The sequence below is a fragment of the Diabrotica undecimpunctata genome, chromosome 3 (genome assembly GCF_040954645.1).
Source record: "Diabrotica undecimpunctata isolate CICGRU chromosome 3, icDiaUnde3, whole genome shotgun sequence".
Taxonomy (NCBI): Eukaryota; Metazoa; Arthropoda; class Insecta; order Coleoptera; family Chrysomelidae; genus Diabrotica; species Diabrotica undecimpunctata.
Genome location: NC_092805.1, coordinates 18,392,520 through 18,407,506, shown reverse-complemented (window position 1 = coordinate 18,407,506; position 14,987 = coordinate 18,392,520). Strand labels below are relative to the sequence as shown.

At 33.1% G+C, this 14,987-nt stretch overlaps 1 protein-coding gene across 1 annotated transcript in view; it reads left to right on the top strand.

Annotated features, from left to right (window-relative positions):
* The window catches only part of LOC140435687 (uncharacterized), a 113,606-nt gene that overhangs the window by 28,470 nt on the left and 70,149 nt on the right, over nucleotides 1-14,987 (top strand). Inside the window, exons 5-6 of the mRNA XM_072524408.1 lie at nucleotides 1,589-1,944; nucleotides 2,125-2,193. Of these exons, the coding sequence (XP_072380509.1) occupies nucleotides 1,589-1,944; nucleotides 2,125-2,193 (425 nt within the window). The remainder of the gene's footprint in view (nucleotides 1-1,588; nucleotides 1,945-2,124; nucleotides 2,194-14,987) is intronic.

Genomic DNA, 14,987 nt, shown 5'->3' with positions numbered 1-14,987 from the left:
ACATTGAAATAGAGGATCAGCACCCGAATTTGACGTTTAAAAACGAAGTCAGTGTCATATAGGACTAGAGAATAACAAAAAAATGTGAATAGACAACTGATAAAATATAAGCATTAGTAAATGATACTAGGGAATAGAAAAACAAGAAAAAAATTATTGCGGTGAACTTAGAAGAACTATTTGAAATTTTTTTAAAGAATTCGCAAGATACACATCCCAATAGCTTAACGGAATAGATGCCTTCTGTGCAACGAGATCTTAAATACTCCAATAATGAAATACTCGCAAAAGTTAAAATCAAACTAAAAATCGTTGAGGATCCACAAGAAGAGAATATATCGACATCTTTGTAATAATTACAATAAGACTTACTTCTTTTACATGAGATAAGATCTAGTCTTTTTATGGACGAAGACGTTACTTAGATCACTAATAATGGGATAAGACAATTAATGAGCAGTCAAAAAGAGTTCTTTGCAAAAGAATTGGGAAATCCGGAAAATTCTACAGGAAAAAATTCTTAAATGTATAATATATAAATAAATATATAATATATAAATAACTTTATGAAGGTTATCATACACATGTGTAAGAGTTATAGTGTCTGAAATTTAACTATATTTTTTACTGATTTTTCTGTGTATGTACTGTTGTGCTATACCCGAATTGAGGAAGCTGATGAATTTTCATCAAAATCCAGACGTCAATGAGAGCTTGCATTTCTTCTACTTTATTTAAGCACTGGATGATCTTGGTTCTTGATTTTAATTACTTCTTCAATTGAGGTTTTTTGCATGGTCTACAATCATTTGTAGAGTTTCTTCACCAACAATCTTTAAAGTCATTTCTCTGTCGTATTTTTAAAACTAAAAACAGCTTTGCGGAGTTTAACGAAAAACAATCTGTTGACTAAAAATGTAATCAGTTTCCTGACTTCAATTATGTTGTGTATTGTGAGTCTACTTTTAAAATTAAACAACATCTTTTGGGGGTAAATTAGACAATACAATTTCATTTGCCATATCTCTACCACTTGCGCAACAGCTTCTATTATTTTCAGAGTTTGCAGTGCAATCCAAAAATTCCATTTCTTGTTCGGCTTCATCATCACAGTCTTAATCGGAAACGATTTCATTGTCGGATAGGTTGTATAAGTAGTTTATAGCAGAATTCCACATAGCTGCAAGATATTTGCCGATTAGTTGACAACAGCAACAATCACAGTGATAAATAACCTTTATATTAAATGTAGTGTCTAGAAAATAAACCTTATTACATACCTAATTCTTAATAGACGAATTTAGATCTCATAAAACGACACAAATGCTAATTATTATTTGTACAGATTCTATCTCTAACCATGTAGTATAATACAAGAACTTTAACAATATTTGGTTAGATGGCAGCACTGATACTGTCTGGAAATTCTAATTTCTATCGCCCATAAAACGAATAATATGATGGTGGGAATTTATTTTCCCATCGCCTATGAAAGGGTTAAATTGCTGTTTATACAAATCTTGTGGAAAACAAAAATAGTTGTAAACAGTTCAATCTACTTGTTTTAACAAATTATTACTTTTCGCAGAAACATCGCTTGGCATTTCTTTACGAGAAGATACAAGTTGTGCCACATACAAAAAGGCCCTTTATGACTACGGTGCTGATTTTGCGCATTGGTTAATCCGTCCCTGGCTGTACTCTCCCACTATCTATCAGTATAGTTCACTATGCGAGAAAAATACTAAATCAATTGAAGTGATGCATAGTTTTTCTAAAAATGTTATTACTGAAAGAAAGAAAACCTTCAAATTGGAAGATGGGCCGACTTATTCGAAGAAAAAATATCGAGCATTACTGGATGTGTTGTTAAGTTCACAACAAAATGGAAACCCGATTACTGTGGAGGAGATCAGGGAAGAATTAGATACTTTTATATTTGAGGTAAGTAAAATAATTTCTTTATCGTAGGCGTGGTGTAGTATCGATGAGTGGATCAAATCCCCTAGCGAACTCCTTTTTGTAATCAAATATATATATATATATATATATATATATATATATATATATATATATATATATATATTATAGAAGATAATTTAATGGAAAATATATTATTTTTAGGGTCATGACACTACTTCCGTTTCAATTATGTATACATTGATGGCATTAGCTAATGAACCTAAAATACAGGTACGTAATCAAATGTTTTTGTACTTAAGCTTTGAGTAGACGCAGTTTAATTTTGTGTATGAATGAGTAGTCGCACACGGTCTACTACACTGGTGATAAAAAGAGTCCTTTGGATGCATTTTTTTGCCGATTTTTATATGCCGATTAAATTTCAATAAAATAATCTATTATTTGTATTGTTTTTAACATTATTGACATATTTTGTTTATTTAAAATATTTTTTTACGTAGCATAAAAAATAGTCCACAATTTCTGTAATCGCAGAATAGTAATAAGAGATGGCAAAAAACATAATAAAATTAAGCCGGAATATTGTTACAGTCATTTCAACTTGGTTTTACATGTTTCAAATAAAGACCCTTCTTACAAATCGAAATAATAGTTCATTTTTTAAATATTTTTTCCATCCGCAGTCACCACATCCTCCAATCGCTCCTGGAGTTCTTTAAACTGGCACGACATCTTCATCCAAATGACAGATTTCCTTAAGTCGAATCCTTATTGTCTTGGGTATATAGACATTTTGGCTTTGATTCTTCAGGTGGTTGTACATAAGGCTAAATGCTTAATTTGTCACAACTTCTCGTCGGGTCTTTGTGGAATTTGGAATGTGACAATTGTAAATAAAAAAGGAATTTATTGCTGTAACATTTAACAGGCTGTATGGTGCATAGTGGAATATAACAGAACGTTTTTGTTTTTTTTGGATTATATGACACTAGTGTTCCTCTTGGAAAGATAATGGAAATCTACAACTAGACCCTGACAAAATAGTTAGAATCTGGGAAACTAATGTGGAACAACTGTTTAATGATGACCGTCCTAGTGGGTATACACTGAGCAATGATGATACTGGCCCTTCTATTCTAAAATCAGAAGTGGATAATGCTATAAAGGGTGTTAAAAATAACAAAAGACCAGGCAACGATAACGTATACGGAGAAGTATTGAAAATGCTCTGCGAAACAAACAGTCAATTTCTAGACTCACTCGTCAGACTCTTTAACAATATTTATAACAGCGAGGAGTTTTCTGAAGACTGGCTAGAGTCAACTTTTGTTGCCATACCGAAAAAACCAAAAGCAAAGTCTTGTGATCAACATCGGATGATAAGTCTAATTAACCACATTTCGAAGGCATACACCGAGGTTATTTACAACAGAATAAGCAAAAAATGCGAGGATAACATTGGAGATTCGAAGTTTGGGTTTCGGAATTCTCTTGGGACAAGAGAAGCTCTTTTTAGTCTACAGGTACTCATCCAGCGCTGCAGAGATATGAACAAAGACGTGTACATATGCTTTATAGACTACGCAAAAGCATTCAATAACGTAAAGCACGAAAAGATAATTGAAGTTCTCCATAAGATCGGAGTCGACTACAGAAACATTCGAACAATAGCGAGTCTCTATTGGGGTCAAACAGCTAAAGTAAAAGTAGGATCTACATTGACCAATAAAATTGAGATCAAGAAAAGGGTACGACAGGGCTCTATCTTGTCTCCTATTCTCTTTAATATATACTCAGAAGAAGTATTTAAGACAGCGCTGGAGGAAAGCACAGAAGGCATAAAGATAAATGGAGAAATAATTAATAATATAAGGTATGCTGATGACACTGTGATTCTAGCAAGTAGCATGGAGGAACTGAGTTGCCTAATGAGTAAGATACAAAAAACAAGTGCACAATACGGACTCAGACTAAATATCCCAAAAACCAAATGGATGTTAGTAAGCAAAACCCAACAACCACCACAGCAACTGATATTAGACAATGAAAGAATTGAACACGTGGATTCGTACATCTACTTGGGAACAACAGTTAACTCAAATTGGGAACAAGCGAATGAAATACGTATAAGAGTAGAAAAGGCAAGAGCATCGTTCACTAGCATGAAGCAAATGTTCACCTCTAAAAGCCTCACCCTACCTCTCAAAATTCGACTTCTGAAATGTTATGTATTCCCGGTTTTGTTATATGGAATGGAGGCGTGGACAATGACCGCAACATTGATGAAAGAAGTAGAGGCCTTCGAAATGTGGGCTTACCGACGTATATTACGTATATCCTGGACTGAGCACGTGACCAACGAAGAGGTACTACGCCGGATAGGTAAAGAGAGAGAGGTAGAAATAAGTATAAAGAAAAGAAAGTTGGAATACTTGGGTCACGTTATGGGACATAATAAATATAGAGTACTACAGCTGATCGTTCAAGGGAAAATAGACAGCAGAAGGGGTCCAGGGAGGAGAGGACACTCGTGGCTCCAAAACTAGCGGCAATGGTACGGATTGTCATCTGCTGAACTATTCAGATCTGCCGTAAACAAAGTCAGAATAGCCATGTTGATTGCCAACGTTCGGAACGGACAAGGCATATGGAGAAGAAGAAGTGTTCCTATTGAACCAAACCCAAATGTACTAGAGCCAATAGGTTGTCCTTGATTGTTAGAGAAATATGCAGGAATTTCTCTTCTATTTATTTTTATTGTTCCCAAGAGAGTTAAACCATTTCCCTTTAGACTTATACCAACATCAACGCTAGTGTGAAAATTATTTTTGTATATCTCAAATATCGGTTTTTTGTCTGACATATTGTTTTGAACCCGAAAGCTGCAGAACAATATTGTCACTTCGAGTTCTGACGTTCTTAGGGGCAATATGCTTAGCCCATTTTGTTTTATTATCATTCTATTATCTAAAAAATATGGACCAATGGCAAAATCTATCACATTATCTAATTCCTCATTTTCCTATTCTGTATCGCTTTCCTCCAAGTTTTCTTCTACATAATCTTCTTCTGGGCTGCATTTGGAAAGATGAATGATATTTTTAGGTCTAACATTCCAATGTGCCCAAAAAGAAAAGTATTTAATCAGTGTATTTTGACAGTGATAACCTACGGCGCAGAAACCCTAACACTCACAAGAACAACAGTGAGTAAACTACAAGTTGCGGAAAGGGCAATGGAGAGAATAATGTTAGGGATTTCTCTACGTGATAGAATACCCAATGCTACTATAACCAAAAGATCAGGAGTAGCAGACGTTATTGAAAGGATAACAACACTAAAGTGGAACTGGGCAGGTCATGTAGTAAGATCAGTTGATGACCGGTGGACAGAAAGAATTTTGGAATGGAGACCCCGAATACAAGCTAACAGAAATAGCTGTCCACCCCAAACGAGATGGACAGATGACATAAAAAGAGTGACTACAAATTGGATTCAGATGGCGCAAAATCGGACTAAGTGGAAAAGCATGCAGGAGGCCTATGTTCAGCAGTGGACGTTAGAGGCTAGTTGATGATGATGAATCTTCTTCTCCCAATTCCTCTTCATTATCATACTCATCACCCGTCGAAACTTCTTCAAAAAGTGCTAACAATCTTTCTTGCTCTCTTTCATAATCCATTATATCTGAAAAATAAAGTTTTATTATCAAACAATTACTTACAAGTCATAAAATTCTATTACTTTGTAGCGATTATTTTGCCTACCACATAGGGTATTACTATAGGGGGTGGAAAGTTGGGGACAGAAATTATTGAGGTGGAGATAGGGTAAGCAAAACAAACCAAAATGTTGTGAACGGCCACTCAGGGTTTATTTGGAGAACTGGGTCATGGATAAGTGAATGACAAGGGACTGAAATGGAGTAACTACCAAAAATGAAACAAAGGGGTACTTACACTTCATCTAATTTATATAACGATTTACGTCATCGGCGTCATAGCCTGTGAGGTCACATGATACCAACACGAAATATTTAGGGTGTAGGTGTGTTCTTTTTTAGAATCACTTTACCGAGTACACTGGCATTACAGCCACTAGACATATTTTATTATATACGCGTAGAAATAATATTTAAAAATTTCTATTGATGTTAACTTAAAGAAATACACAATAATATGTTTTATTTAATTTGTATAAATGCATTATAAAGCGTTTTTATCAAGAACATTTGTTCGGAACACACTGTAACTGTAATCGAACGAAGGTAAAATTTTGGCATAAATTGGTAACACTTATTTGACAGTTGCGGTGTTGACACTTTAGTTTTGTTTTTATTATTTACTATTACTTAAACGATGTTGTTTTTTAAACAAGCGGCTCAAATTGTTTTTAACAAAATTATTTTTTAACTCTTGTTTTGTTTCTATTTATTTACATTAAATATTAATTTATTTTGTTGTATACTGTTGTTGAACACTTTTGCAATAATTATGTGACCTATTTGATTTAAAATGGATTCAGGATTTTTTTATTCTTTGGCAACTATGTCAACTTCAATCTCTGACGTAGATAATGACGTAAATCGTTATCTAAATTAGATGGACTGTACATGAGTCTCCTGGACAAACAAAAACACAATAAGGTTCTCAAAGCTATTTAAAATAGGCGCCGCTTTGTAGACTGGATGAAAGAAAAGGTTCTTCCTTCCTAAAAACACAAAAGAGGTTAGAAACTTTTTTAAAATAAATAAACAAAATGGTTTAGAGAAAAAATTACACATTTATTGTTGTCTCACCAAAAACCGTTACAAATATAGATAATAACAATAAAATACAAAATATTAAAAACAGACTTACTATGTCCTATCCTTTTACACACTCTAAAAGTTGGAGATGCTACAAGAACTTACAATAATTGTTACTGGGCGATAATTTGTAGCAGAAATAAATTTTTACAAATAAAAAATTATCTTTTTAAGTGAAACTATGCATAGAGGTTAATTAAAAAAAACGGGTGTGGCAGTCCAGTGGGACTGCCGGTAGAAGTTATACTTTTATACACGCGTTCGCCGTTACAAATTTATATGGGAGTCAATCTGCACAATCATTACATATTTAATGCTATAGGCAAGAGAGAGCAGAAAGAGAAAAATAATTAGGTATATAGGTATATGGTGCATCGTTTGCTGTATATAAACATTTGACCTGTAATAGGAGTATAGTAAATGAAGGATTGTATCAATATTTTAATGAAACTATATATTTTTATTTTCATATATATGTATAAAAGGAGTTGAATGCAAAAAAAAATTTTTACACATACTCTGCAGTAAAATTCATTGTTTATTTTGTTATTAATATAAAAATTGCAATACAATACACTGCAACATAATTTAATATAATAATACAATACAAATTAAAATGCAATATTCATAAGTATTTAAAACTGCCAATATACATAACTTACTTTACGAAGATAAAAATAAAAAACCAACAACTCGGATTGTGTTGAAAATTTTCATTTTATTTTAAAATTTAGCATTTTTGCGTATATTACATATATTTAATAACATTAACGTGAAGTTTTTAAATATTTCAAAAATAAAAAGGGAAATTCGTATTGGGATTCGAACTCACGTACACCAGCATATGAACCAAACACGTAAAAGATTTGCCGATTAGACATGATACTAACGGATTTCAAAATTGACAGTTGTCTGTCAGTGAATATTTTGAAATACAAAAGCCTAAAATAATTATGAACATTTAATAAATAATACAAAACATATCACATAAATAATAATATTAATATATATTATATTATATAAGTATATAATATTATATATAATATATATATATATATATATATATATAATATTAAATAAATATACAAAAGGAACATTTTTATTCTCGAGAGAGGAAGAGAGAGAAAATATATCTTATGTCTCCCTCTTACTCATTATCTTACATATGTAATGTGATTAGTAATTTACCAAATGTCAAAAAAAAAATAAAGCTAGTTGTCAGATGTCAACACTAAATTTTAAAATTAATAGACAGCTAAGCCACACCCTAAGATCTACAATTTTAATTATTATAATGTCTTAACCTGTATGAAAGCAATTATTAATGAAAAAATGTCTATTTTTACTTTAAAAGTTCAAACAAAAAAAGTTACCTAGGTTTCACTATATATTATTTTTACTTTAAATTTCTGAAGTTGGAACTGGATTTCACTGGAGATTTACTGCCACGAAAAAAAAACTGCATCTCACATTGCGAATCAGCCAGAATAACTTTTTAGACTGATTCAGCCAGATTCATCAGCCGTCTGTTTAGACAGACAAAATGAGGATGGAAACTGTTCACTGGGATGCTAATTTTAGGCTCAGCTTCTTAAAAAACTGGAACAGGTACAACTGGTCACAATGGCTACATGTGGTTATCCTTTAAAGTTGTTGTAGACGACACAAGTCTCTTAGATACTTAGAAACATAGAAACAGTGATTACTCTTTTAAAACTGACACATTTCATTGAGTATAATTCAATATTTTCAACAAATTTGCCGGCTTCTGGACGTCGACACTCACAGCGTGTTCTCTTTTCAAAAATTCTCCCAAACCTCACTGTAACTACCCAATTACACAGTCAACTGCCACAACACTACATATTTCCATGAAAAGGGACGAAACAACATTACAAATTTGACGAAAAATTTGGACTAACCTGAAACCAACTGCCCCTGATAGCGTCCTCAGCGAGAGTGATGTAATTATCTTTAAAATTCAATAGCCCAACTTGGTATAAACAAAACATATAAACGGGAATATTTATTTAACGCGCAATATTAGGCGGCTTAACGATCAAAGAATATATATAGTTCAGCTCAACAGGCCTCAAAGGCCCAAGGCTTCAACGGTTTTCTTCCAGTTCTTTCTATCTTGTGCTAAGTTTTTCCAATCTTGTACCCGCAGCGACTTCAGATCTTCTTTTGCCGACTCCAGCCATTTTCTTCAGGGGCGGCCTCTTTTTCTTTTTGTACCAGCCTCCGTGTTTATTAATTCATTGGGAACTCTTCCTTCCTTCATTCTTGCTATATGTCCGAGCCATCTTAATCTTTGAATTTTAGCAAGTCTTGTTATTTTTGGTTGCCCATATATTTGCATTATTTCTTCATTCGTTCTTCTTCGCCAGATGTTCCCTTCTTTTACACCTCCGTATATCCTTCTAAGAATTTTTCGTTCCCATCTATCTAATTTTACTTCCATATCTTTATTTAGTGTCCAGGTCTCGCTAGCATAGAGTACTGTAGGTCGGATAACTGTTGTATATATTCGTTTTTTTGCTGTTCTGGATATTATATTCGACCTCAGTATCTTAGTCAGGCTCCCAGCACTCTTACTACCTTTGGCCATTCTTTTTATGATTTCTTGGTTCTCTTCGTTCCTATTTGTTAGTGTCACTCCCAAGTAATCGAATTGGCTAACAACTTCAAAGTTATATTCTTTACTTGGGCTTTGTATCTTAAAGAACTGTCCTTGATGATTTTCGTTTCCCCTCATCACCATATATTTTGTTTTTTCTTCGTTTATTTCTAAACCATATTCCCTGGCCATTCTCTCTATTCTAGTAAAGATTTCTCTTAATTCTGCAGGTCTCCTTGTTATTAAGGTAACATCATCTGCATATGCTACGCATTGATGCCTGTGATGATATATTGTGCCTCTAGTGTAGATGTTACACTCTCGTAAAATCTTCTCTAAGATCAAATTGAAAAAATCTGTTGATAACGGGTCACCTTGTCGCAGACCTCTATTAGTGATAAAGCTATCCGAAACCCGTCCTTCTAACATGACTTTACTTTTAGTATCATTGAGTATGCATTTAGTCAGTCTTACTATTTTTGGTGGAAATTTAAAATATTCCAGTGCTTCGAATACTCTATTTCTTTTTATAGTATCATATGCCTGTCTAAAATCAATAAACAGCATGTGTAATGTTAGGTTGAATTCATATGAGCTAGCTAAAATTTGTTTCATTGTAAAAATTTGGTCTATTACCGATCTGTTTGCTCTGAAACCTGCTTGATATTCACCTAGACAATTTTCAACTTTTGTTTTAATTTTATTTCTAATTGATATGGCCAGAATCTTATACACTGTATCTTGTAGAGCTATTCCCCTGTAATTTTTACATTCTGTAACGTCTCCTTTTTTATGCACTGGACATAAGATTGCTTCTTTCCACTGATTGGGTATTTTTTCTCTGATCCACACTTCGCGTATTAACTCAGCGATTTCTTTTTGCACCATTTCGCCACCTTCTTTTAGAAACTCAGCAATGATACCATTTTCACCAGGTGCTTTGTTGTTTTTTAAGTTTTTTATGATCTCTATAATTTCTTCCTTGGTAGGTACTTCTTCATTTACATCTGGGTCCCTTACGTCTTCATGTTGTAGTTGCGTTTGTTCTCTTTCATCTTGGTCGTCCGTACATAATATGTTCTCGAAATAATTGGCCCACCTTCTTAATTTTTCATCTGTTCCACCTAACAGATTCCCCTCTTCATCTTTATAATATCTTGATGTGGTTTTGTATTGGGTTCGGTCTCGTTTTATTTCTTGGTAGAAATTCCTGACTTGTTTATGTAAAAAATCTTCTTCAATACGAACTAGTTTCTGCTCTAAACTTGACCGCTTCTTCCTTCTACAAATCTTCTTTGCTTCCCGTCTTTTTGCGGCATAAGCTTTTTTATTCTCTTCATTATTTCTTATTATACTATTTATTCTAGCTTTATTTCGGTCATTAATGGCTTTCTTACAGTCCTCATCATACCAATCCGTTTGTTTACATTGTCTGTTTCCTGTTAATACTGAGTCGGCTGCTTCTTGAATTTTTTCTTCTAGTTGTACCCATCTGCTTTCTATATCATTTACTGTTGTCTGGCTTTTCAGTTTCTCTTCAATTTGCTGCCTGAATTTTTTCTTAACTTCTCCCTCCTGAAGTAGTGCACCGTTATATCTTTTTATTTTTTTACAGCTAGTGTTATTAATTGTGGGTATTATTTGCTCCATTTTAACTTTGACCAAAAAGTGGTCCGAATTTGCATCAGCACCTCTGTAACTTCGGCTATCTTTTATGGCTCTCATATGTTTGGCTTCTATTAGTAAATGATCTATTTGGTTTACTGTTTGTCCATCTGGTGATACCCAGGTACCTTTATGAATTTCTTTGTGATCAAAATAAGTGCTCATAATTCGCATATTATGTTCGAAAGCAAATTCTATTACTCTTTTTCCATTCAGATTACTGTCTCTATGATTACTTTTTCCCCCTGTTATTTGTTTGTATATATCCTCCCTGCCAATCTTGGCATTCAAATCTCCTACAATTATTTTTATGTCATATGATGGTATTTTGTAAAACATATGTTCTAATTGTTCATAAAAGCTATCTTTAACGTCTTCATCTGTATTTTCTGTTGGTGCATGCACATTTATAAGGGTTACTTTTCTATATTTTCCTCTTATTCTTATTTTACATAATCTGCTTGTGACTGCCTCAAAATCTATCACCAGATTGGCAAATGTTTTCTTTATAAAAAATCCCACCCCAAATACACGTTCATTGTCTCCACTGTTGAAAAACACGTAGTTTCCCACATCCATGGTAAAATTTCCTTTTTGTTTAGTTTCTTGTATAGCTGCAATATCTATCTCATATTTCTCTAACGTATCTGATAAGTTCTTTAGTGCTCCTACTTCAAAAGTCCCTCTAACATTCCATTGTCCTATCATCATCCTATTCCGCGCTTTATTCGTTTCCATATTTTCCTGACCACTGTGCCTGTGTAGACTCAGTTTTTTTTCATTTTCTCTAGTTTTTCGGTACTATGGTTCCATTTCCACCATTCATCGTTTATACATATTTTCTGATAGCCGACTTTTGTTTCATTACCTTTTCCTTTTTCTTCTTTCGCCATATCTCTTAGCTCTTTCTGTAGTTTGGCTTCGGCTTGGGTTAGATCGTTTTCAATGAAATACCGCGTTCCTCTTAATTTACTCTTATTCTTCATAATAAGTTCTTTATCCTTCATTGTATCTACTTTTACTATCGCCACTGGTGGTTTCCCTTGAGAGGTTCTTATTTTCTGCACATCTTTTATTTTCACATTCAAATTCAATTGATTTGCTATAAAGTTGGTGGCATCTTCCAGTTCCTCATTTTCTTTGAAATCGTGTCCTTTGACACATAAACTGAACTTTGACACATAAATTGAAATAATTATGAACATTTAATAAATAATACAAAACATATCACATAAATAATAATATTAATATATATTATATTATATAAGTATATAATATTATATATAATATATATATATATATATATATATATATATATATATATATATATATAATATTAAATAAATATACAAAAGGAACATTTTTATTCTCGAGAGAGGAAGAGAGAGAAAATATATCTTATGTCTCCCTCTTACTCATTATCTTACATATGTAATGTGATTAGTAATTTACCAAATGTCAAAAAAAAAATAAAGCTAGTTGTCAGATGTCAACACTAAATTTTAAAATTAATAGACAGCTAAGCCACACCCTAAGATCTACAATTTTAATTATTATAATTTCTTAACCTGTATGAAAGCAATTATTAATGAAAAAATGTCTATTTTTACTTTAAAAGTTCAAACAAAAAAAGTTACCTAGGTTTCACTATATATTATTTTTACTTTAAATTTCTGAAGTTGGAACTGGATTTCACTGGAGATTTACTGCCACGAAAAAAAAACTGCATCTCACATTGCGAATCAGCCAGAATAACTTTTTAGACTGATTCAGCCAGATTCATCAGCCGTCTGTTTAGACAGACAAAATGAGGATGGAAACTGTTCACTGGGATGCTAATTTTAGGCTCAGCTTCTTAAAAAACTGGAACAGGTACAACTGGTCACAATGGCTACATGTGGTTATCCTTTAAAGTTGTTGTAGACGACACAAGTCTCTTAGATACTTAGAAACATAGAAACAGTGATTACTCTTTTAAAACTGACACATTTCATTGAGTATAATTCAATATTTTCAACAAATTTGCCGGCTTCTGGACGTCGACACTCACAGCGTGTTCTCTTTTCAAAAATTCTCCCAAACCTCACTGTAACTACCCAATTACACAGTCAACTGCCACAACACTACATATTTCCATGAAAAGGGACGAAACAACATTACAAATTTGACGAAAAATTTGGACTAACCTGAAACCAACTGCCCCTGATAGCGTCCTCAGCGAGAGTGATGTAATTATCTTTAAAATTCAATAGCCCAACTTGGTATAAACAAAACATATAAACGGGAATATTTATTTAACGCGCAATATTAGGCGGCTTAACGATCAAAGAATACCGAGGAAATATGCATCTGTGATATATAAACAAACTTTTATAAAAATGTGTTTATTATCAACTCGTCGACGCAAAAAAGGATTAAAAGAATATTTCGGTGTTTTAACATATACGAGGGGATTTCAATATATACCAAAGTATTTAAAAATGCTACTTTTCTAGACGCACACGGTTCACTGCACCGGTTTTACAAATTACAAACTTACACAGTCGATAAATTTACCTATCAAAAGAAGGTACAGAGCCGGAGAAACTCTAAAGCTTCCGATTGGCTTTAGAATTGATCGTTATTGACTCCCACCGGTCTCCAAGACAAGCTGCATCTCCTGAAAGGTTACTGTGTCTATTTTAATAGATTTTTTTTTATTTATTGTCCTTTGATGTTTTTAAACTATTTTTCCTATCTATATTATTAATTCACCATTTCCCTATTTATATCCTTTATTTTTTCTCGTTACTATTTTCCTTGTGTTGTTCCATTGTTACGTCTTTTTTATTATTATCGTGTCTTATATTTTTCTTATTTTTCTGTCTTTTTGTAATAAAATAGATTTTTTATACAAATCTTTATTAAATTGCATTATTATCGCTGAAAGAACTGCTTTGAAATGCTATGCTATTTAAAAGATTTTGATAGCCAGAGCTATGAAATTTTTAATAGCTCTGGGAAAATGCGCTGGGGTTCCGTCGTGAACAAATTACACTTCAGGGTGTGCTTGCGAAGACAAGTCTTTAAGAAGTACCGGCAAAATATTTTGCAAGAAATTATATCAGGCCTCTCCATTTATTGTTCTGGGTAACTCATATAGTGCTATCAAACGATTGTTAATTACCCCAACCCATAAATTAATGCTAAATTTTTGTTAAAAATTTGTCATTTGTATTAAATAAGGGTTCTCGTCAACTTATATGTGGGCATCACGAAAATTATACACACCGTTTTCAATAAAACATGCGTCATCCGCACATAACACTTTATATTGAAATTCAGGTTCTCTGACAACTGTATCTTGAAATCAGCTATAAAATATTATTCTTCGAGGAGTATGACCTTGCTGGAAATCTTGTACTCTCTGATAGTGGTATGGATGTAGAAGTTGTTCTCGAAATGTTCTACGAACAACGTTTTTCGACGTTCCAATCATTTTATCTACCGTTCGTGTCCTTACATCAAGATTATTCTCCACAGCATCTAAAATGTAGCCATCTACATTTATTCGACGTATACTTTTTGTTCTTCCACTATTTAAAAATTCCCTGGACTGCACAAAAAACAAATGAAGAAGTTCTAATAGACAAAATTTAGAAAAAAGTAGTAATTTGGGTTATTTGCTACGTAAAGAAAAGTACTAAATGCTTCAGTTGATCATGAGGGTAAAATAGAGGGACAGTCGGTATAGAAAGAAAAGAATTGTCCTGGCGGTGTAATATTAGAAACTAAACAGGACTAGGCTTTGAAGATCTTATGCGTATAGCTGAAGATGGAGAAATAATTTGCCACCATAACCGCTAACCTCCAGTGGTGGAGACTGTACATCAAGAAGATGAAAAAGAAGATAAAAAGAATACAACTTGGTTGGTTAGAGCACTTGCACATTGCTCCTGCTTAACCTCCAGTGCTGGAGATAGCACATGAAAA